At 64.8% G+C, this 20,582-nt stretch overlaps 1 protein-coding gene and 1 long non-coding RNA gene across 10 annotated transcripts in view; both read left to right on the top strand.

Annotated features, from left to right (window-relative positions):
- The window catches only part of BRD1 (bromodomain containing 1), a 33,198-nt gene extending 23,834 nt beyond the window's left edge, over positions 1–9,364 (top strand). For 4 of the 9 annotated variants that reach the window (XM_084879676.1, XM_084879674.1, XM_084879675.1 and 1 more), the window contains exons 8-13: positions 3,091–3,195; positions 5,955–6,090; positions 6,266–6,393; positions 7,097–7,206; positions 7,355–7,509; positions 8,073–9,364. In XM_084879676.1, coding sequence (XP_084735802.1) covers positions 3,091–3,195; positions 5,955–6,090; positions 6,266–6,393; positions 7,097–7,206; positions 7,355–7,509; positions 8,073–8,256 — 818 coding nt within the window. In that variant the 3' untranslated portion in view covers positions 8,257–9,364. Of the gene's footprint in view, positions 1–2,700; positions 3,196–5,954; positions 6,091–6,265; positions 6,394–7,096; positions 7,207–7,354; positions 7,510–8,072 lie in introns of all 9 variants that reach the window. The other 5 variants (XM_084879671.1, XM_084879672.1, XM_084879670.1 and 2 more) reach the window with 2 other exon arrangements.
- Positions 9,365–10,052: 688 nt separating this feature from the next.
- The window catches only part of LOC311619611, a 114,007-nt gene continuing 103,477 nt past the window's right edge, over positions 10,053–20,582 (top strand). Inside the window, exon 1 of the long non-coding RNA XR_014794547.1 lies at positions 10,053–10,101. This is a non-coding gene — a long non-coding RNA (uncharacterized lncRNA). The remainder of the gene's footprint in view (positions 10,102–20,582) is intronic.

The raw sequence follows: 20,582 nt of genomic DNA, 5'->3' as shown, positions 1-20,582 counted from the left end.
TATGATGAGCTTCTAAAACCAGGTGAAACAGTTAATACTGATTGCTACCGACAACCAATTTGAAACAAGCTTTGATAGTGCAATGACCAGAATGGGCCAGAAGACAAAAAAAAAAAGAAGAAAAAAAAAAAAAGTGATTTTGCTTCATGATGACGCACCATCACACACTTCAAAACCAGCTAAAGACAGGTTGAAAGATCTTGCCTGGGAAGTATGAACCCACCTGCCATATTCAACAGACCTTGCTCCTTCAGATGACCACTTATTCTCATCGATGGCACACGCACTGTCTGAGCAGCACTTCAAACCAATTACAAAATCCACGTTATTAACTGGTACACCTGGTAGGTGGTTTCCCCTTGAAGAGCAGCGAAGTGATGGGTGGGCATCAGGCCCATTGAGGTGGGGGCTGCACCCCCCCTCCCCGGCCAGGAAGGGGTCCCCAGACCTTCCTCTGATTGAGGCCTGCCCAGGTGGGGCTAGCGCTCCTACGCTGTGTGTGCTCAGCTCCTAGTCTATGCTGCCCAGGTCAGGGCCGCTTTCTGAGAGGACTGAGGCTCAGGGAGAGCTGGAGCGGCCGCCATCCCTGGGAGTCCTGCGTGCAGCCAGGGCTTGGCGAGGCCCGTGCTTTGCTTGCACATGGAGCGTGCAGTTGGCTGCTGGGCCGGATCTGCAGATGGCAGCTCTGGGAGAAGGGAGCGGCGTTGTCGCCGAGTCTCCGATGGGACTTTTGCTGTAGGTTGTGGGGTTGGAGGCTGTGCTTCGAGCCCTGCTGCCATTCCAGCTGAGCCGTCCCTGACCGGAGGCTCCTGAGCTGCCTGTCAGTGTAGCCGGCAGCAGGCCCTGGCCGTGTTCTGCTGTGTGTCATCTGTAGGTGAGGGCAAGGGCAGGCGAGGCCCTGTCTGTAAGACTTTTTAAAGGAGCTTTCTTATTGTGTGTTAGCATCCAGGGCCATTTCCGCACGGTCCTACAGGCACGCTCTCCTGGTGGTGGGACAGGGATGGCTGACGGCGGTGGGGCCCGGGGTCTTTGGCCCGCTTGCCCGTTCGTGCCTTGGAAGTCTTTCTGTGAGTTGCCCTGATGGTGGGCGCCCCTGGGCTGCAGAACAGCGACAGTGGGTAAGGACAGTGGGTGAGCAGAGCGGCTGGGAGGAGGGGCCAGGAGGCCTGCCGGGTGAGGTCCCTGTGTCTGGTGCAGGTCTCTTGTGACGGGAGAGAAGCCGGTGGGCTGAGCGTGAGAGGAGCAGAGGTGTGGGCCATGTGGTCTGAGGCCTTGTGTGTGGCAGGAACAAGGGTGCCTGGTGGGCTGCTGCCCTGCAGGACAGTGGGCCCTGGGCCGAGGTTAGCCTCTGAGTAGGGGGTGAGCTGGAGGTGGCCGTGGGGGCCTGGCCGTGCAGTGAGAGCCCAGCAGGGAGGGGCAGCAGAGGGGCAGGCGGGGGCCATACCAACCCCGCCAGGATGGAGGCGGCCTCGCAGGCACGGAGGCGGGCCTTTAGGCCTCTGGTCAGAACAGATGCTGATGTGGGGCTCGAGGGGCAGGCGGAGGGAGGAGAGAAGGCAGGGAGTCGGTGGAGGGTCTGGGGAAGGGAGGTTGGGCGCAGAGAGCGGCGTGCCTTCGCAGAAGGCTTTCATGCATTTGTTCATGACTCTAAGCCAAGGTAGGAAGAATCTGTCACCAGCCAACATGTCCCTGTGGCTCTCGAGTGCGCATCCTGCTGTGGGTGCCCGCTGTCCAGGGCAGGAGGGGGTGGTGTGCCGGGCAGCTCCCTTTGGGAGGCCTCTCCCTGCGAATTAAGAGTCCGTGAGGTGGGCACTCTACCAGCGTGGGGCCCCCGAGGCCGGACTTCAGCAGCACGGGCTCAGGTCTGTGGGCCTGCACAGTGCGCGGCTTTTCAGCTTTCCGCTCTTAAAATAAACTTGGGGTTAAAGTGTTAATTGACATCTTTCAAGTGGCTTGGAGGACGTCCCGGGTCCATACAGGAAGAATGTATCTAGATGTCAGATGCCACTTGGGGTCATTTAAGAGCCCCTCGTGGCTACAGCCACGGGCTCTGGAGGTTCTCATCCCTGTGGGTGTGGCCTCCGCGCACGGCAGCCTCCAGGGCTGAGCTGGCTGTAGAGCGCTTGTTCTCTTGTTCTGGGTGGAAACATTGAAGCCTCGGTTAAAATAGTTATAATAGTCTTCTTCCCAAAGGTGGTATTTATTTAAAGTCAGATTTAAAGAGGAGTTACATGTAGCATTTTGGGATGTGGCTGGCAGAGAAGTGAAGTGTGTGCTGAGAACTGAGTGGGAGGCTCCTCACAGCCCGTCAGTACTGCCTGCTTTGGCACCCACTAGGGCAGCCTGGGCAGCGGGGGTGTGTGTGCTTCCGTGTGCCCAGCTCTGGGCGGGGTTGGGGCGGGCGGGGATGCCATAGGCCCTTAGCTGCGTGCGCTTTCTCTCCTCAAGGTAAGTGAGCCGCGGCTGCAGCTGCAGTGTGCACCCAGTGATGTGCTCATCTCCCAGGTGTCGCCAGAGGCCAGGGTGCCAGGGCGCCCCCGATGGGACCCCACAGCCCTCACTGCCCGCAGGGAGTCGTGTGTGATGCTTTGTTTCCTTAATTGAATTAGTGTTTTGGTGCACTTCACATTTACAGTAAGTTTTATAATAGATTTTATCATTACCAGCTTTCAAAAATCACTTTATTTATAATTTTTTCAGGAGATAAATCTCCCCCTAAACTTGAACCATCAGATGCATTACCTCTTCCTTCAAACTCGGAGACTAATTCAGAACCACCAACCCTCAAACCAGTAGAACTCAACCCAGAGCAGAGTAAACTATTCAAAAGAGTCACATTTGATAATGAATCACATAGCACTTGCACTCAGAGCGCCCTGGTAATCGGACACCCTGCAGAGCCCACCCTCGCCTGTAGTGGCGCTGCGCCGGCGGCGGCCTCCGCAGGGGCGGAGCCAGCAAGCGATGTAAACAGACGCCCTTCTGTTCTCTTCTGCAAATCGAACAGTGTAAGCCCCCCAAAGTCTGCCAAGAACACTGAGACCCCGCCAGCTTCTCCTCAGCTAGGGACCAAAACCTTTCTGTCTGTAGTCCTTCCGAGGTTGGAGACTCTTCTGCAGCCAAGAAAAAGGTCGCGAAGCACCTGCGGCGACTCTGAGGTGGAGGCGGGGTCCCCGGGAAAGCGCCTGGACACAGGTAAATGCTGCGTCCCTCGCCCGCCCTTCTCTTCTCCGGGGTCAGAGGGCACAGTCGTGGGAGTATCTCAGTCCACTGGCCACAGTCCTCTTAATTTCCAGATGAGAAAACGGATGGCACATTTTCTCTTTGAAAACCCCTGACTTGTAGGTCTGAGGGTGCATTGCGGGGTGGCTCTGGCCACGTGGGCCTGGGGGCGGTCCTGTTCATCCCTCAGAGTGTGCACCGCGAGAAAGCTGAGGGCTCACTGTCATGCAGGGGCTGGAAGGAGCTCTCCTGCAGCTGAGTGTGTGTCACCAAAATGTCCTCTGCGGGCTCCACGACGGCCGTGCCTCTGGGGGGCGCTGTTCTGTGTGAACATGCTGGTCCCGTGGGCTCTGTCTTGGACCAGAGCCTGGTCTGTGTTTCCTACTGTCCACTGGTGCGTCCAGACAAGGAGAAATGCGCTGTCTCTTGGCCGTCCTGCTGTCAGGACGCCTTCTCAGCTCAGCCGGAGGAGCAGAGGCTGGGTGGGGCGAGCCATCTGCCTTACGCACCCGTCACGTGGGGAGTCTGGGTTCCCCTGCGCTGCGCGTTTCCAAGTTAGTGCAGCCGGGTGTTCGTTCGGGACGCCGCCCGTGGGCGCCGTGGGGGAGGCGTGGGCTGCTCTGACCTCAGGAGGGTCTGCACACCCGCCTCCCCTCCTGCCCGGCGGCTGGCCCTCTCCGTGGCCTCTGGCTGGTTCTTCTCTCTCCTCCTGAGGTTCCTGCCGTGTGATTCCTGTGTGCACGTGGGGGAGTGGGGAGAGGACAGAGGAGAGAGGGACTCTGTGCAGCGGGACCGGGAGACCTTTTCCATGGGTTTGCCCCGATCCATCAGAGGAACCCCACGCGGCCATAGCTCATCACTGGCTTTTCTTCACAAGGAGAAATGGGAGTCAGTCAGTCCTTGACCCAGAGCGGCAGGAAGGCATGGAAACGGCCTTCATGGGCCCTCCACAGCGCTCTGGGGCCAGGCGCCGTGTCGCGAGCAGTGAGACGGGGAAGGGTCCTTTTTCTGAGGGTCGGTCTGCACGGGCTCACACTGTCCGGGGAGCCGGGGGCACATGCAGACACAGGCAGAGCAGGGGGAGCCGCACTCTCACGGGCCTGGACTTTCTAAACGGGAAGTGAGCTCTGGCTCCAGCTTCAAGTCACAGCTGGTGAGCTCCTAGCACGAGCCAAGCCCCCCGTCCTGTGAGGCCAGGCGCCGACCTCTCAGCTGTGAGGTCCCGGTGGCGTCTCCTTCCCACCGGAGGCCCGTCCTCCACCTCGGAGGCGGGTAGGAGTCTGCTGAGCGGCCCCTCTGCACAGCTCGCTGCAGCTCAGCCCGTGCTGCCCCCGCACCTCCTCCAGCTCACGACCAGCCTCCCACCTCCACACGCTCCTCCACAGCCGCCTCCCCTCTCGGCCTCACAGGAGGGGAGAGCGTCGGGCCTGCCCTGGAGTCGGCTGTGGCTGGAGGGAGCCCTGGCTGGTGGCCCTCTCCCAGAGCACGGACCCTGCCTCCTCCCCAGCAGTAGGCTGTTGCCTCTTACACGCGTGTTCGCTGGAGCAGCACTGTAATTTCCTTCAGGACCTCTTGGCGGTCACAGCGTGCTCACTGTTTGGCCGAGAGGCCTCGCTTCCGGCTTCTCTTGGCGTTGGACAAGCCCCCTCCCCCCGCGGGTCGCTTCTGCTTTTGGTGTGAAGTGAGAGGTCGGCTCTTCCTGCACGGGCACCTGGAGGCCATCGTGGGCTACGAAGGGCCTGCCTTCCGCCTTGTGTCTCAGGAAATAGGGGCCCAGGAGAGGGAGGGACGGTCTTGGTCTCGTGGGGCAGCTTGTGGGCCCCAAAGAATGACAGGAGTGAGGTTAAGGGTCACTGATCACAGAGCACATGACGGTGATGGCAGTGACAAGGTTTGTGTATTTCGAGAAAGGCACTAGCACCGGCCGTTGGGGAGTGGTGCCAGGGGCTGGCGAGATGCAGGGCTGCACACGCCTTTGGCGGGTGGATCGCACAGTCTCTGGAAGCGCAGTGAAGCAGTCAAGAGCCCTCTGAGCTGACCATCACTTCACAGTGTTGGAAAGAAACGGCTTTTCAGTTTTTTAGGCGTGAGGAGTGGGATTTCTTTTTGGGAAAAAAATATGCACAGTTCTTGGTGTGACACAGGAGCGGGCCCGGCTGGGTTGTGTTATTGAGGTTCTTGATACTTTTCTTTTGAAAGTGTTTTTTCATTGACTCCGTTGCCAGTTGAAGTTTCTCTGTGTGAAGTCGTTCTTGGTGGTCTGGCTCCTCAGCCAGGTCCCGGCTGGCCTGGCCCGCATGCCTGGGGCAGACACGGCTGGTCCCAGCCTGCACCGGCGGGACATGCGTGTGGTCCGCCTGCCGGGGAGCGAATAGCACGCCCGTTCTCTGCGTGGTGGATTCTTTTCACACGTGACGTTAGGAAGAGCCCCTCAGACCAGAGCCCTGAGTGCCAAGGGTCTCGGCCTTTGTCACTGCAGGCCCGCGCCCTGGGCCCCCCTTCGGCGTAGGCGCTGAGCTAGGGCTGGGCCTGGGGTGACCGCCTCTGTGCTGTCCTAGCTGGGACATCCGGTTTGGGGGAGCTGGCGCTGGGACCTCGGGTTCCGGTTGGGGGAGTTGGCGCTGGGACATCCGGTTGGGGAAGTTGGCGCTGGGACATTGGGTTCCAGTCTGGGGGAGCTGGCGCTCGGGCAGCGGCTCTGGCCGCAGAGCTCAGCCGCCGTGTCTCTGCAGGCCTCACCAACGGCTTTGGGAGCGTGAGGAGCGAGCCGGAGCCGGGCGCCCTCCCTGGGAGGAAAGCCACGCCCCGGCGCCGCTGCGCCTCCGAGTCCAGCATCGCCTCCAGCAGCAGCCCGCTCTGCGACGCCAGGTGGGCCGGGTTCCGAGTCACGTGGGGCGGGTTTTGTGTCCATGAACGCGGGTCTTGGTGGGTAGTGTCCTTGCCCTCATCACGCCCTGCCTGTAGCGGCGTGGTGGTGAGCGCAGCCCCTCTGTACTGGGCTGCGGCTGCAGCGGCGCCCCTGACCAGCCTGCGCTCCCCGCAGTTTCAGCGCCCCCAAGTGCGGCCGCGGCAAGCCTGCCCTGGTGCGCAGGCACACGCTGGAGGACCGCAGCGAGCTCATCTCCTGCATCGAGAACGGCAACTACGCCAAGGCGGCCAGGATCGCGGCCGGTGAGTGCAGCCCAGGCCGGTGGCCCTCTGCCCCGCGGACACTGTGCTTCCCTGTGCGCCCTGGCCTCCGGGAAGGCCGGCTTTGGCAGGGCGAGGCGGTGCGCTGAGCCAGACAGGCCTGCGGGCGCCATGGGGGAGCGATGCCTGGGTGCTCGGCCCCAGGCGGTTCCTGTCAGACCTGATCGGCCCACGGGCTTTGCTGGCTCATGTGTGATGTGCAGCCTGTTGTGAGCCTGTGGGCGGGCGGGGGTCCCAGCTCCCGGTATGGAGAGGAGGCTCGGGATCAGGGCGCAGTGGCTGTTGGGATGGAGACGGCATTGGCACTGTGGGTGGAGATGAATGGCCGGTCAGGAGGGTCTGAGCAAGGATGGCGAGGGCTGGGACACCAGGATGTGGGTGTGGACTCCAGACAAGGCTCCTTGCAGGTGGAGGGTGTGAGGAAGGGGGAGGGCGCCAGGGCTGTGGTTCCAAAGGGGCCCTGGGTCCTCCCTGGGAGGTGGGCCTGAGGGCGGAGGTGGGGGCTCAGGAGGGAGCGATGCTGGGAGCCTGGAGGTCGGAGCCGCAGGCAGGGTCAGGGTGCGTGGGAACCTGGGGCCAGACTGTGAGGAACAGTGTCAGGGTGCCGGGGCCTCAGGCGCCCTCGGCCAGGGCGGGTGCGGTTGCTGCCGATGCCCGTGGGCTCACCCTCGCTCCCTCTCTCCAGAGGTGGGCCAGAGCAGCATGTGGATCTCCACGGACGCCGCTGCCTCCGCGCTCGAGCCCCTGAAGGTGGTGTGGGCCAAGTGCAGCGGCTACCCCTCCTACCCCGCCCTGGTGAGCCGAGCACGGGGGAGGGGGGCGGGCCGCAGGGTCCCCTGCGGGCACTGCGGGGGAGGGGCGGAGAGCTCCCTCACCACCCCCCTCGGGTGCAGCGCCAGCGCTCGGGTGTGACCCCGGCGTCCCGTCCCCCTCCCCCCCGCAGATCATCGACCCTAAGATGCCACGCGTGCCCGGGCACCACAACGGGGTCACCATCCCGGCGCCGCCGCTGGACGTGCTGAAGATCGGCGAGCACATGCAGACCAAGGCGGACGAGCGGCTGTTCCTCGTGCTCTTCTTTGACAACAAGCGCAGCTGGTGAGTGCGGGCGCCCGGCCCGGGCCGGAGCGGCAGGTCTCGCTCCTACCTGTGGGCCCCAGGCCTCCCGCCCCCGGCATTCTGCCCGGAGACTCCGCTCGGCCCCTCTGGGCGCGGAAGGAAGCTCGCGGTGCTGACTCCGCTCGGCCCCTCTGGGCGCGGAAGGAAGCTCGCGGTGCTGCCGGCAGCGCCCAGGCAGCGGCGGAGTTCCCGGCCTCAGCACAGCAGCCCTTCTGCCCGCAGGGCCCGCTGGCATCTGGGGCTGTGGCTGGGCACCCACCAGCATAGGCGTGTCCGACGGGGATGGGCTTGGGTGTCGTGCTGATGGCCCTGGGTGGCCACTGGGGAGAGACGTGGAAGGCTGACGGGGCCTCCAGGACACGGGCCTCCTGGGAAGCATGGAGGTGCCCCCATGCTGACCGCCGGCCACCGACAGCCCTGCTCCGGGGTTTCTGGAGGGGCCCCTCGCGCTCCCTGACTTTGGGGTCGCATCAGCAGGGCTCCGCGTGGCAAAGGGAGCGTGGCCGCAGCTCTCACTGTTGGCGTCTCTTCCTTTTAAAAAGGCAGTGGCTCCCGAAGTCCAAAATGGTCCCCCTGGGCATCGACGAGACGATCGACAAGCTGAAGATGATGGAGGGGCGGAACTCCAGCATCCGGAAGGCCGTGAGGGTCGCCTTCGACCGCGCCATGAACCACCTGAGCCGGGTGCATGGGGAGCCGGCCAGCGACCTCAGCGACATCGACTGAGCCGTCGTGTCCATATGTTGATAGCTGTACATGTTGTATATGGCTCCACCTAACTTATTCTGATCTGACCGCAGACGCAGCTCAGCCGCTCCCCGCCCCGGGCGGTCGTTCCCGTTTTCTCAGACATCCGCCGGGCGCGGCCTGCTGCGGAGCGGCCCGGCCCGGCCACCGGAGGGTGCTGCTGGCGTCACTTCCTTTGATCCATAGCTTTTTAAAAAAAGACTTTTGAATGTTTAATAAATTTGTAAATCATACTCTTTACACAGAGTACCTGTTATTTAATAAGATGGGGTGTAAATTTACAGTGACAAATGTGTATTTTAAGAAATAAAATGACATTATTTTGAGTGGTACTTTGTGGAAAGAGGCAGAGTAACTTCTGCCATGTATTTCACCTGCGAATCACCAAAAACACTCCGCGCCTGCGGCGGGCGGTCCCTGGTGCTGCCGTCGCCGGTCCGCACCGCCCGCCGCCTCCGGCAGCCGGGGCCCAGCGGATTATTTATTGTAGAAAGTGTATTCACTGCTTTATAATGAGAAATAAATTTGCAGAAGTATATTGATAGCGTTTTTATATAGGCACCGGACGTGCGCCCCCGTGGGCTGCTGGCTGTACAGGCTGCTGTGTGTTTGGTTTGTACCTTGTCCTGTTTACAATGAGGGCCTTTCTGTAACGCGTTTTGATTTAGAACACTTTGGTAGCAATAGAACCTTTGGATACATTTTGTATGGTACCTGTGATGTACATAGAATTAGTACTTTATTTTTATTTTTCAGAGGTAAAGCATTATGTTAGGGGAAAAGGTAGGGTGGGTTTCCAAATTCCATTTTTTTATATTAAAAAATAAAGTCAAGATTTGGACAGTGTGGCCATTTCATTCCTACGTCCCCAGAGTGCTGGCAGGCAGGCCCCGGGCCCCAGCCTGTCCCCCGCCCCCTGCCCTGCGCATTCTGGCACTGCCCTGCGCTGTCCGGCATTATTTATTATTCCAGCTGATTGATCACATTTCCTTTTGAACCGGCAGTCTGAGGTTTAAATGTTTCTCCTTCCAGTCTCCATTGTTTGTGACTTCTCCACAGAAACTTGAAAATAAACGTCTTCCTTCGATGGCTTTGTCCTGTGTGTGGCAGACGCTTTATCTGCTGTGTTCCTCTCGGGCCTGCTGGGGCAGCAGAGCCCTGGCTGCATAGGGGCGCCCCCCACAGGCGGCGGGAGGTGCCAGCACGTCCCGGGGTTCGAGCGCGTGGGGTAATGACGCTTGGAGCTCGTGGCTTCAGCTGGGCTCAGGCCTGGGACAGGCAGCGGCGGCCTGGCGGGATCTGTTGTCCTGCCAGGCTGCACCCCAGCGACGTGACCACGTAATGTGACCCCCCACCCCCGGTGAAATGCCTGTCACGTGAGCCCCCAGGCCAAGGCACTGCCCCGGCTGCTCTAACCCGGTGTTCCCTTCCGTGTCGGGCCACGTGCAGGCTGCTGGGGTGTTCCATGGAGGTGTCGCGGTGCCAGCTCCTGCCTTTGCCTCTGGGTTGAGGGTGGTGCTGGGGCACCCAGTCCTCCCCTGGGCCCCAGGCTCTGGGTGGATGGGCAGGTGGCCTGGTTGTCTCTGAACTGCTCGGGGTCCTGGAGGTCTGGGTGGGGCCTGCAGGGCAGCCGGGAGGGCAGGGGTGCTGGGCACCCTCGGAGAGCCCAGCCGGGGATGCCGCAGGTCCCGGGGCGAGTGGACCCCCGAGGCTCATGGTTTCTCCCCTCCCCCGAGGCCGCAGGAGGAGCAGAGCTCTGTGAACCCGAGGCTCACCCTGGCTGGTGTGGCTCAGTGGATAGAGCGCCGGCCTGCAGACTGAAAGGTCCCAGGTTCGATTCCAGCTAAGAGCACATGCCTGGGTTATGGGCTTGATCCCCAGCGGGGGGCGTGCAGGAGGCAGCCGACCAATGATTCTCATTGATGTTTCCATCTCCTCTCTCCCTCTCTGAAATCAATAAAATATATATTTCTTAAAATGCATCATTTCAATTGAACACACACTGAGTGTGAGTGCTGTGCCAGCTCAGCGAGGCACCACGGCCAGCCTGGGCAGGTTTCCACGTGGGACGAGACTTAAAAGCTTTGCTCTCCGAGGGTGACACTCGCCGAGACGCTGACAATGGGAGTCCAGGAGGCCCCGAGGCTCTGTCTGGCCCACGGGGCAGCGGGGCAGTCCAGGCCGAGGCTGACCTTGGGAGGCACAGCAGGACCAGAGGCTCAGGGACAGGCCCACAGCGCGGGTGGGGGTGCGCCAGGCCGCCTGGGGCCAGTGCTGGGCCCCCTTTCCTGTCCCCCCCCCCCTGCACTTGGCGTCCTCGCTCTGAGTGGGTCTTGCTGTCTTGGCTCATCTCAGCGTTTCTCCTGCTGTGACTGCAATGCGTCTCCCAGGGCCCGCTCCAGTTCCCTGTCAGCCCAGCAGAGGGCGCTCCTGCCCTGACATGCCAGCCGCGCCCCCCTCCCTCCACCTGCTGCTGCCCAGGTGGAGGAGGGCTGAGGGCTGAGGGCCTGGGCCGCTGTGTGCAGGTCGGTGGGGGCCAGCGGGCAGGGTCCCAGCCAGCGGGGCGGAGGCCAGGCAGGCTTCACGGTGGGCACTGATGACAGCCGAGCTCCCAGGTGCCCCTGGGGGCCGCCCTCTGTCCGGGACCCGTCCCCGCGGTGCCTGTGGGGCCGCAGGCGGGCACTGACCACACCTGGGGCCGCACTGGGCCTGCTCGCTGGCCATTGGCAGGACTGGGGCGGGGTGCCCACGACCCAGGCTGAATTCTGTGTATGGATGCAGTGAGGACGTTCCCGAACAGGGGACCCAGGACCCACCTCTGAGTCCAGCCGGCACACGGGGGCCTGGGCCACGGGTAGGGTGTCCTGTGAACACAGCACCACGTGTGGCCCGGGGGCTGCGGCCCGAGGCGGCCGAGGACCCCAAACCAGCGGCAGGTTTGTGTAACGAACGTGGCTCCCCAGCTGGAGGCGGTGCCTGGGGATGGGGGGAACGGTCGGTCTGGGAGGGAGGACGGGGGGGGGGGGAAGGGGGACCGGGGGCGGGGGGAGCTTCATGTCCGCTGTGGCCTTGGCAGGTGCTGCTCAGAGGGCAGAGCCCTCCCGCCGCCGCCTCTGGGAAAGCACATTACCCCCTCCACCGAGGGCGGCCGGCCTTCCAGTTACTGTCAGCGCTCAGTCAGGACCCGTGCCGGCCCCTGTCTGTGGAATGGCCGCCTCAGCCCTGGCTGGTGTGGCTCAGGGGGTAGAGCGTTGGCCTGAGGACCAAAGGGTGCCGGGTTCGATTCCAGCCAAGGACACAGGCCCGGGATGTGGGCTCCATCCCCAGTGGGGGTGTGCAGGAGGCAGCTGGTCCATGATTCTCTCTCATTGTTGGTGTTTCTCTCTCTCCCTCTCTCCCTTCCTCTCTGAAATCAATAAAATTATACAAAACAGTCTCTGCCTTCAGTATATTATGCTCTTCACCTTATCCCACCCCGACTGCGGGCTCTGTGGGGGGAGGAAGGGGCTCAGGGTCTGGGGTCACTGGTCAGCTGGGCTCGGGGAGAAGGGGAGAAGGGGAGAAGGGGAAAAGGAGGAGGGAGGAGGCGGCGGCTGGGGGCAGGCAGGTGAGTCAGGGAGGTGGCTGAGAAGGGGTAGCCGGGCTCCCTCTCCCACTTTGCCCCTGGCTCGCCACCCCCCCCCGCCCCCCCCCCCGGGTCTGCTGGGCCTGCAGATCCACCGCCCGAGAATCCCTGGCCCTTCTCCACGCTCAGCAGTCAGGCCTCTGCACTCAGGCTCCCAGGGCTCCTGTCCCGCCTCCCACTGCCTCCTGCGGACACAGGACCCTCCCTGTGGGCGGGTCTGACCCGGGACGGGTGTGTCCTGAGTGGCCGGCCGGCTCGGCGGAGGGGCTTTGCCTCACGTGGAGACGTGGCTCCGGTCCATCACAGAGGGTTTCCTTTCCTCTTTACGTGTCTGCTGATTTTCTTTGAGAGAAAGGAAGGGAGAAGGATCGAGAGAAATATTGATGAGAGAGAAACATCATCCCTAGGTGGCCTCCTGCACGCCCCCCACTGGGGATCGAGCCACAGCCGGGCACGTGCCCTGACGGGAATCGAACCGCGACCTCCTGGCTCCTGGGGTGGCGCTCAGCCCAGATCCCTCCTGTGGGCCAGGAGGGTTTTCTTCATCGCGCTGCAGCTGCAGCAGATTTCACAGATAAAAACATTTGTTAAAGCGAGAGAAGACATCAGAAGATACTTGGGATCGTGAATGTCTGCGAAATGGCGACCAAAAACAGTGGGAGGAGAACCCGCCGGCCGATCCCACCGTCCTGGGTCCCGGACCGGCTGTCCTGCCCGGCCCGCAGGGCTCAGCCTCCCGGGCCGGACCGCGCGGCCCTGTCCTGTCCTGTCCTGTGCTCGGCCTCGCTGGGCATTCAGAGAGGGGGCGGTTGTTTGAGATCAGTTGGAGGTGGGGTTCTGAGACCCCTCACTTTCAGCCCCTTTACCTGGCGGCCTCCCAGGCGGCCTGGCCCAGAGCACCCCCAGCTCCCCGGGCCCCTCTGCATGCCAGTGCCTGGGCCTGGGGTCCTGTTCCCAGGGGGCAGGGGGGAGGAGGCTGGGGTGGGGGGCAGGGGGAGGAGGCCGGGGTGGGGGGTCAGGGGGAGGAGGCCGGGGTGGGGGGCAGGGGGAGGAGGCCGGGGTGGGGGGGCAGGGGAGGAGGCCGGGGTGGGGGGCAGGGGGAGGAGGCCGGGGTGGGGGGTCAGGGGGAGGAGGCCGGGGTGGGGGGCAGGGGGAGGAGGCCGGGGTGGGGGGGCAGAGGGAGGAGGCCGGGGTGGGGGGTCAGGGGGAGGAGGCCGGGGTGGGGGGCAGGGGGAGGAGGTGGGGGGTCAGGGGGAGGAGGCCGGGGTGGGGGGCAGGGGGAGGAGGTGGGGGGTCAGGGGAGGAGGCCGGGGTGGGGGGCAGGGGGAGGAGGCCGGGGTGGGGGTCAGGGGGAGGAGGCCGGGGTGGGGGTCAGGGGGAGGAGGCCGGGGTGTGAGGCTGCAGGCTGGGGTCCAGGCCCTGGGTTGAGCCCTGCAGGTGGCGGGTGTTTCGAAGCAGCTGCCTGGAGTCCTGTCCGGCCGCTGCACCACCCCGCACGGCCACCAGGTGGCAGGCGCGCTCTTCGCGGGCCGCGGTCCTGGTGCCGGACCTCAGACCAGGACTGATTGGTGGGCGGGGAGGATCCAGTTTGGGAGAAAATGCATAAAATATTCGACAAGGAAAGTTTAGGTGACAATTGTGGGCAGAAGGGAGAATGTCTTGGACTCTGAACTGGAGCCGATCATCGATGAAGAGCTTTAAAGACAGGACAGACCGCGGGGGCCTGGGGGCCTGGGGGCTGGGGTGCAGTGGGAGGGGCTCCGTGGGGTCCCAGACCCAGGCTGGCTGTTCTGCGTTTGACTTTTGATCTGGGGTCCCCCAGGTGGGAGGGGGCGCGGTGGTCTCGCCCTCCACAGCCCCAGCCAGGGCTCCTGCGGGGGGGGGGGGACGGGCTGGACTTGACCCCAGAGTCTGACCCCCCACTCCAGGGGCAGGCGTGTGTCTCTGTCGCAGTCACAGTGCCCGGCGGTGGCAGCTTAGAAAAGGTAACTGTAGCCGGCGTGGCCCAGTGGGTGAGCGCTGACCTAGGAACCAGGAGGTCAGGGTTCGATTCCCGTCAGGGGCACAGGCCCGGTTTGCAGGCTCTACTCCCAGTGGGGGGCGAGCAGGAGGCAGCTGGTTATTGACGCTCTCATCACTGATGTCTCTCTCCCTTCCCCTCTGAGATTGATAAATATACTTAAAAATTAACTCCGATACCCCTCCCTGGGGGGCAGGGGCAGAGGTGGACGGGGTGGTGGGGTGGGGAGGGGGAGAGGGGCCCCCTCCGACCCAGAGGGAGCGAGATGCTGGTGCCCACGGAGCCACCGCGCACCTGCCCACGCCTGCACATGCCTGCCCGCGCCGGCCCACGCCTGCCCGCGCCTGCCCGCGCCTGCCCGCGCCTGCCCACGCCTGCCCATGCCTGCCCACGCCTGCGCACGCCTGCCCACGCCTGCCCACGCCTGCCTGCGCCTGCCCACGCCTGCCCATGCCTGCCCACGCCTGCGCACGCCTGCCCACGCCTGCCCACGCCTGCCCATGCCTGCCCACACCTGCCCATGCCTGCCCACGCCTGCCCACGCTGGCCTGTGCACGGGCTGTGGTTCCAATTAGGGACACGTGTGTAATTGGCTTGGAAACCATTAAATGTCTTATTATCTTGCTTTTCTTGGTAAGTCAGGATCCTCTGCTAATTGCAAACCATGATTCTAAAGGCAGACGGGCACCAGTCGCAGTCCCTGCCCGTCTCTCGGACGCAGACACTCACCGGCAGCTGGTCACCCGCCCGGCGACGGGGGATGGTGTGTGAGCCGCACCTTCTCTCCCTCTCCCCCCTCTCCTTCTCCCCGCTCTCCCCCTCTCTCTCTCATCCATCAGGCCGGCATAGGAGTGGTTAGGGCTGATCAGGCTGGCAGGCAGAAGCAGTTAGGGGCAATCAGGAAGGCAGGAAGGCAGGCAGGCGAGCAGTTAGGAGCCAGCAGTCCTGGATTGTGAGCGAGATGTCCGACTGCCAGTTTAGGCCTTACCCCACCAGGCAGTTGGAGAGGGTGCAGCTGGGCTGAGGGCCCCCCCCCCCCGCCCCATGTGCGAATTCATGCACCGGGCCTCTAGTACATTTAAATAATAGTAATAAAAAGAGCCGAAGGCCTGGGCTTGAGCGAGCAGGACGCTCACAAAGCAGACTCAGTGCCTGTTTTCACCGGTTTCCCTTGAAACGCCCTGGACAGCGGCTCCCCCACAGCCCCGCCCGGGCGTCAGGGGTGGAGGGGGTGGACGTGTGTCCCAGGCATGACCCGGCACGTCTGCCAGACGGGTGTCGAGGAGAGAGGCGGGCGTGGTGGGGGGCAGGGAGAAGGCAGAGGGCACAGGGTCAGAGCCCGCAGGCCGAGGTGAGGGCAGCGCGGACAAGCCCGGATCCAGCTGCGCCCTCCCTTCCGGCTCCCGGTCGAGGCCGCTGCCCGCCGCCCCTCACCCAGCCAGAGGGACCGCGGTGCCGGCCCCGCCCCGCAGACGGGCTGGAGAGACAGCTCTCGGCCGTCTGGTCAGCACAGGCACCATCGGGTGCCCCGGAGCCCCAGCACCTTCCCATCCGGCCCCGGGGCCACGCCCTTTGGGGCAGGGCAGGGACAGCTGCAGGTTTCCGTGGTGAGAGGGGCTGGTTCCCGGCCTCCAGAGCGGCTCGGTGGGGGTTTGCTGGCTCTTCACTGACAGACGCCCCGAGGCCCTGCCCGGCCCAGCTGCCTTCCCTTTCGGGGGGGCCGGGGAGCCGCGGGCCGTTCTTTCCGGATCACCGGCTCCCGGCTCCCGGCTCCCGCGCTAACAGGCCCTGCCGCGGCGGCTCAGTGCCTCGCGGTGTAATCAGACGTGGCAGCTGTCGGCGCCGGGCCGGGACAGCTTTCCCGCCAGAACGGTCCGATCCGTCCAAGACGTCTTCATGCTGCGGGGCCTCGGGGCCGGGGGCATCCCCGCCGGGGCCTGGCGGGCGCTCTGCCCGGCGGGGAGGGAGGCGGGCGTGCATGCATGTGTGTGTGTGTGCGTGTGTGTGTGTCTCTCTGTATGTGTGCGGGTGCGGGTATGTGTGCACGCACATGCATGTGTGCGCATGTGTGCGTGTATGTGCGCATGTGTGTCTCTGTGTGTGTCTGTGTGGGTGTGTGTGTGCGCGTGCGGGTATGTGTGTTTGTGTGTGTGTGTGCGCGAGTGCGGGTATGTGTGTGTGTGCCTGTGTGTGTGAGGGAGTGCGGGTATGTGTGTTTGTGTGTGTGTGTGAGGGAGTGGGGGACGGGGTAGAGCAGTTGGAAGCTGCAGTTTTGCTCAGAAAAGGCAGACGTTGAAAAGAGGACTCAGGGCCAATGAGGCTCTGGCCTCTGTCGAGGGTTTGCCATGGCGGCTGGGCAGGCAGCACCCTCGTTAGGGACCAGGGAGAGACCCCCAGCCAGGCCTGCAGCAGGCTTCCCAGGCGTGTGTGTGTGTGTGTGTGTGTGTGTGTGTGAGGGGGTGGGGGCGGGGGCAGGGCTGGGTCCTGGGTCAGAGAAGGCCTCAGGCCCACAACGCCTTAGCCCAGCTCTGCGCGCCCCCGGCCTGCCCTGGGGCCCGGGCCCTCTGCTGGCAGCAGGAGCCCAGGCCCTGTGACCGGGTCCCCGAGGCCCGGGGGCGCCCTGGGAGGCCGTGTGGGCCGAGGAGAGGCCGCAGGCTCGGTGCGGAGCCCGATGGGAGGTGCTGTGGCCCTCTGCCCCCTAAGCCCGTCCGTCCGTCCGTCCGTCCGTCCGAGGGGAGACAGTCCCCCACACGCCCCGGGCTGGGCCCTGCATTCCCAGCTCAGCCTCACCCCGGGCGCCCGGCTGGCTCGGGCGGCCTCCCTGGGGCTGAGGCTGTGGGGGCTCCCGTCCTGCCAGCGGACAGTGTGGCCTTCGGAGGCTGGCGTGGTCAGTGGAGCAGCAGGGCCGCAGCCGGCAGACCCCGCTCCGTCAGGGGGGCGGGGCGGGGCGTGGAGGAGGGTGAAGGGCCGTGGGGCAGGGCCCAGACTGGGCGTGGTGCTGCCCGTCCCCCAGGGCTCCGGGTCCCGCTGGGTCTCTGCCATCCTTCTCCTCTCTGCGTTCAGATCTGACCGTTTCTATCCCTCTCTCCTCCCGACTGCTGTCCAGGCTGCCCTGGGCTTCTGTGTTGGTTACTGCAGTCACCAGTTCTATAAATTCCGTTTCCTATGCTTTCCATTTGCCGCAAAGACTTCCTGTTTGCTCACTGGTATAACGTTTTCCTGTGTTTCTTTTTTAAAAAAAATATCTTTATTGATTTCAGAGCGGAAGGGAGAGGGAGAGAGAGATAGAAACATCCATGAAGAGAGAGAGTCAGGGATGGCTGCCTCCTGCACACCCCCCACTGGGGATCGAGCCCGGAACCCAGCCTGTGCCCTGACCGGGGAGCGAACCTCGACCTCCTGGTTCCTAGGTCGATGCTCCACGGCTGAGCCACGCCGGCTGTGCCCACTCATTCTTCCAATGCACTCTTTCCTCTTTCAAGGTTTTTTCAGATTCAGATTCTTACGTGGGGCTGCCTGAGAGCGTCTAACGGACACCCCGAGGTCCCCCTGCGGCCCCCGGTCTCCGGGCCCCGGCTTCTCGCTGGCGCGGGGCGTGGGGGCAGGGGGCCCGGTTCGGCTTAGAGCGACCAGCGGGAAGCCGCCGTCTGCGCGGGAATTGGCTGATTTACCCGCGAGGCCGAGGCCGAGTCCGTTTCCCATCACAGCGTCCACCGCGCAGGCCCTCGTTCTGGATCCATTTCTCCCGGAGTGGCATCCACTTAACCCCGGCCACGTCCCGCGGGAGAGGCCAGGCCGCTGCCGTCCGGCAGCTCATCCGGCAGCTCATCCGTCCGGGGCCGCGGGAGGTTAATGGCTGTGGGGGCGACCGTCTCCGGGCGGGAGGGACGCGCGGAGCAGGGTCCCTGCTCCTCCAGTTCGCAGCAGGGACGGACCTCCGAGCTGACGGTGCCGCCCGCCGCCGCCCGCCCCGCGCCCGCCCCGGCTGTCTCACGGTCAGGGCCCGCCCGCCCGCGCTCTCTCACGGTCAGTGCCGCCCGCCCGTGCTGTCTCAGGGTCAGGGCCGCCGGCCCGGCGGAGCTCAGGAATGTCCCTGACGGAGTGAGATGGCAGGCCGACCCCTTCCCGCGGCTCTCCTCGGCGGATGGCCTGACCGAGCCATCCTGTGTGTGTGTGTGTGTGTGTGTGTGTGTGTGTGTGTATGTGGGGGGGGGGGGGGCGGGGACAGGTGCCCTGGCTCCGGGGTGGCCCGGCCGCCCCCTCTGATGAGCTGCACGGGTGGGGGGTGGAGGGGGGGCCGGGGCCGGGACGGGGGGCAGTGCTGGGAGGGAGACAGGTGTCCACAGTCGCTGGCCAAGGCGTGGGAGAGGCGGAGGTGGGCGCTGGCTGGCAGGGCCCGTGCCCGGCAGGAGGGGACCCATGGGGGGGTCTCAGGACCCGGAGTCAGGGGGGTGGATCCCGTTCGGTGAGGCCCTGGGCCCTCGGGAACAGCCTCCCTCCCCCGCCCCCTCTCCTCCCTTCACCCAGGGTCGCCCGGACCCTCGCTGTGGGCTCAGGATCGGGACCATCGCACCAGCCCTGGGGCGGAGCGGCCCCGGGGTCGCTGATTCGGGGCCCGGGGCTCCCGCACGGTCCCCCCGCCCCCCTCCCCGCGGCGGGGCTGTGAGAGGCCCACGGGTGTGCGGTTTCTTCCTGAGTTTCTTCTGGAGACGTCGTGTCCCCTGCAGCTGCCGGGCCGTGGCCTCGCCGGCCGCCTCCCACGCGGGCCAGCGAGCAGCCGCCCGGGTCCGCGTCCGGTCCCAGCTGCTCATGGGGGGTTCCTGGACGCCATGACGTCATTGCACGTGGTCCGAATTTTCCTCCTTTTTCCCGGAGGAGCGTTCCCGCCAGGACGGGGTGAAGGCCGGTGACTGATGGGGATTAGGGTGCGGCCCCCCGGCCCGCGGGGGGCACAGGGCGGGCGGGGACCTCTGTGTTCACCGGCCACCGCGGCACGGAAACGGGCAGAGGAGCGGTGTCTGCAGGACGTGGCTGGAGCCCCCCCGGGCCAGACCCCGCCCCCCCTCCGGAGCCAGATCCCCCGCCCCGGGCCGGACCCCCAAGGGGAGGAGCGGAGGGGCAGCGGGACACAGACGGGGAGGCGGGGTCACAGACAGGAAAGGCGGGGCCCGGTGGCGGTGGGGACACAGACGGGGAGGGGGGACACAGACGGGGGAGGGGGGGACACAGACAGGGAGGGGGGACACAGACAGGGAGGGGGGACACAGACGGGGCGGGGGGACACAGACGGGGAGGTGGGGCCCGGTGGCGGCGGGGACCCACCGGAGTGGAGGGCGGGATCAGGCAGCGGCACCTGGGAGGCTGGTGGAGCCTGCTAAGCGTCTTGGAGGTTTTCAAGGAAAAAGAGGTGAGAAACGGGATCATTGGCTCCAGTGGTTAACACGGGAGAAAGGGCTTCTCCTGGGCTGGGCCAGGCCTGGGCAGTGTGAGGGGCCCACGGCTGAGAAGGACCCGGTTTATGAGGTGCAGGAGGCTGGTCCCTGGGAGACGGGGCCGCCGCTGGGTGCTGCGCTGGGTGCTGCGCTGGGTGCTGTGCTGGTGCTGCGCTGGGTGCTGCGCTGGTGCTGCGCTGGGTGCTGCGCTGGGTGCTGCGCTGGGTGCTGTGCTGGTGCTGCGCTGGGTGCTGTGCTGGTGCTGCGCTGGGTGCTGCGCTGGGTGCTGCGCTGGGTGCTGCGCTGGTGCTGCGCTGGTGCTGCGCTGGGTGCTGCGCTGGTGCTGGGCTGGGTGCTGCGCTGGGTGCGGGACCAAATGGCCCACTCGGGCAGCAGGGACATGGTGGGCCTGGTCAGAGGCGGTGTGAGCTGTGCCCGGACAGCGGGCAGCTGGCTGTGCCACAGGCAGTGACAGCCCGTCCTGTAGCCGGAGTCTGGCCGGGCCCCGGGGACCAGGGTCACTCCCCCGACGGTGGGGCGGGAGGCCGGGCCGGGCAGAGCGGGGCTCCTGGTCGCCCCGTTACCTTGGGTGTTGGAGTCCGGGGCTGCACTCGGACAGGACAGAGCAGGTCAGCCTCGGAGCAGTGCCCGCCCTCCTGCCCTCCCCCCCTCCCTCCCTCTCTGTGTAAGTAACAGGGGAAAACACCCTCAGGTGAGGATTGAGAGAAGAAATGAAATGGTGTCTGCACATCCGCAGCCCCTCCCCGTGAGGCCCAGGTTCTGTGGTGCCTCTTTTCCCTCGGATTTTGGGGTCCCTGACCCCCATCCCTGCAGCCCCAAGGCCTCGCCACCTCCAGTTTCAGGGACACAGCTCAGTCTGCACAAAGCCCGGGCCGGGGGCTCCTGCTTTCCCATAAGCCAGCGGCCGCGGCAGGATGGAGGCCGCTCAGGGGTCAGGCCTGGGACCCTCTGCCTGGGGCCTGGCCCAGAGGAGCCGCCCGGCCGCCCCGAGCCACTCATCTGCGGAGCTAATTTGGGGCACAGGCTGCCCGCAGGGCCCGCTGAGCACCTGCCTCCAATTTGTCAAACCCCGAAGCTGTCTGCCCCCAGGCAGGGACCCTCGGCGGCCGCAGCGCCCTCGAGTCCCAGACGCCGGCGCCCGCACCCCTGCCTTCCCTGAACCCGTCTCCTGCTTCAGTGGCCGAGGCCCCCGAAGACTCTCCCCCGG

The sequence above is a fragment of the Pipistrellus hanaki genome (assembly GCF_964339955.1).
Source record: "Pipistrellus hanaki genome assembly, chromosome: 3".
NCBI classification, from domain to species: domain Eukaryota; kingdom Metazoa; phylum Chordata; class Mammalia; order Chiroptera; family Vespertilionidae; genus Pipistrellus; species Pipistrellus hanaki.
Note: the sequence above shows the minus strand (reverse complement) of the source record. Positions and strands in the feature narration are given on the sequence as shown.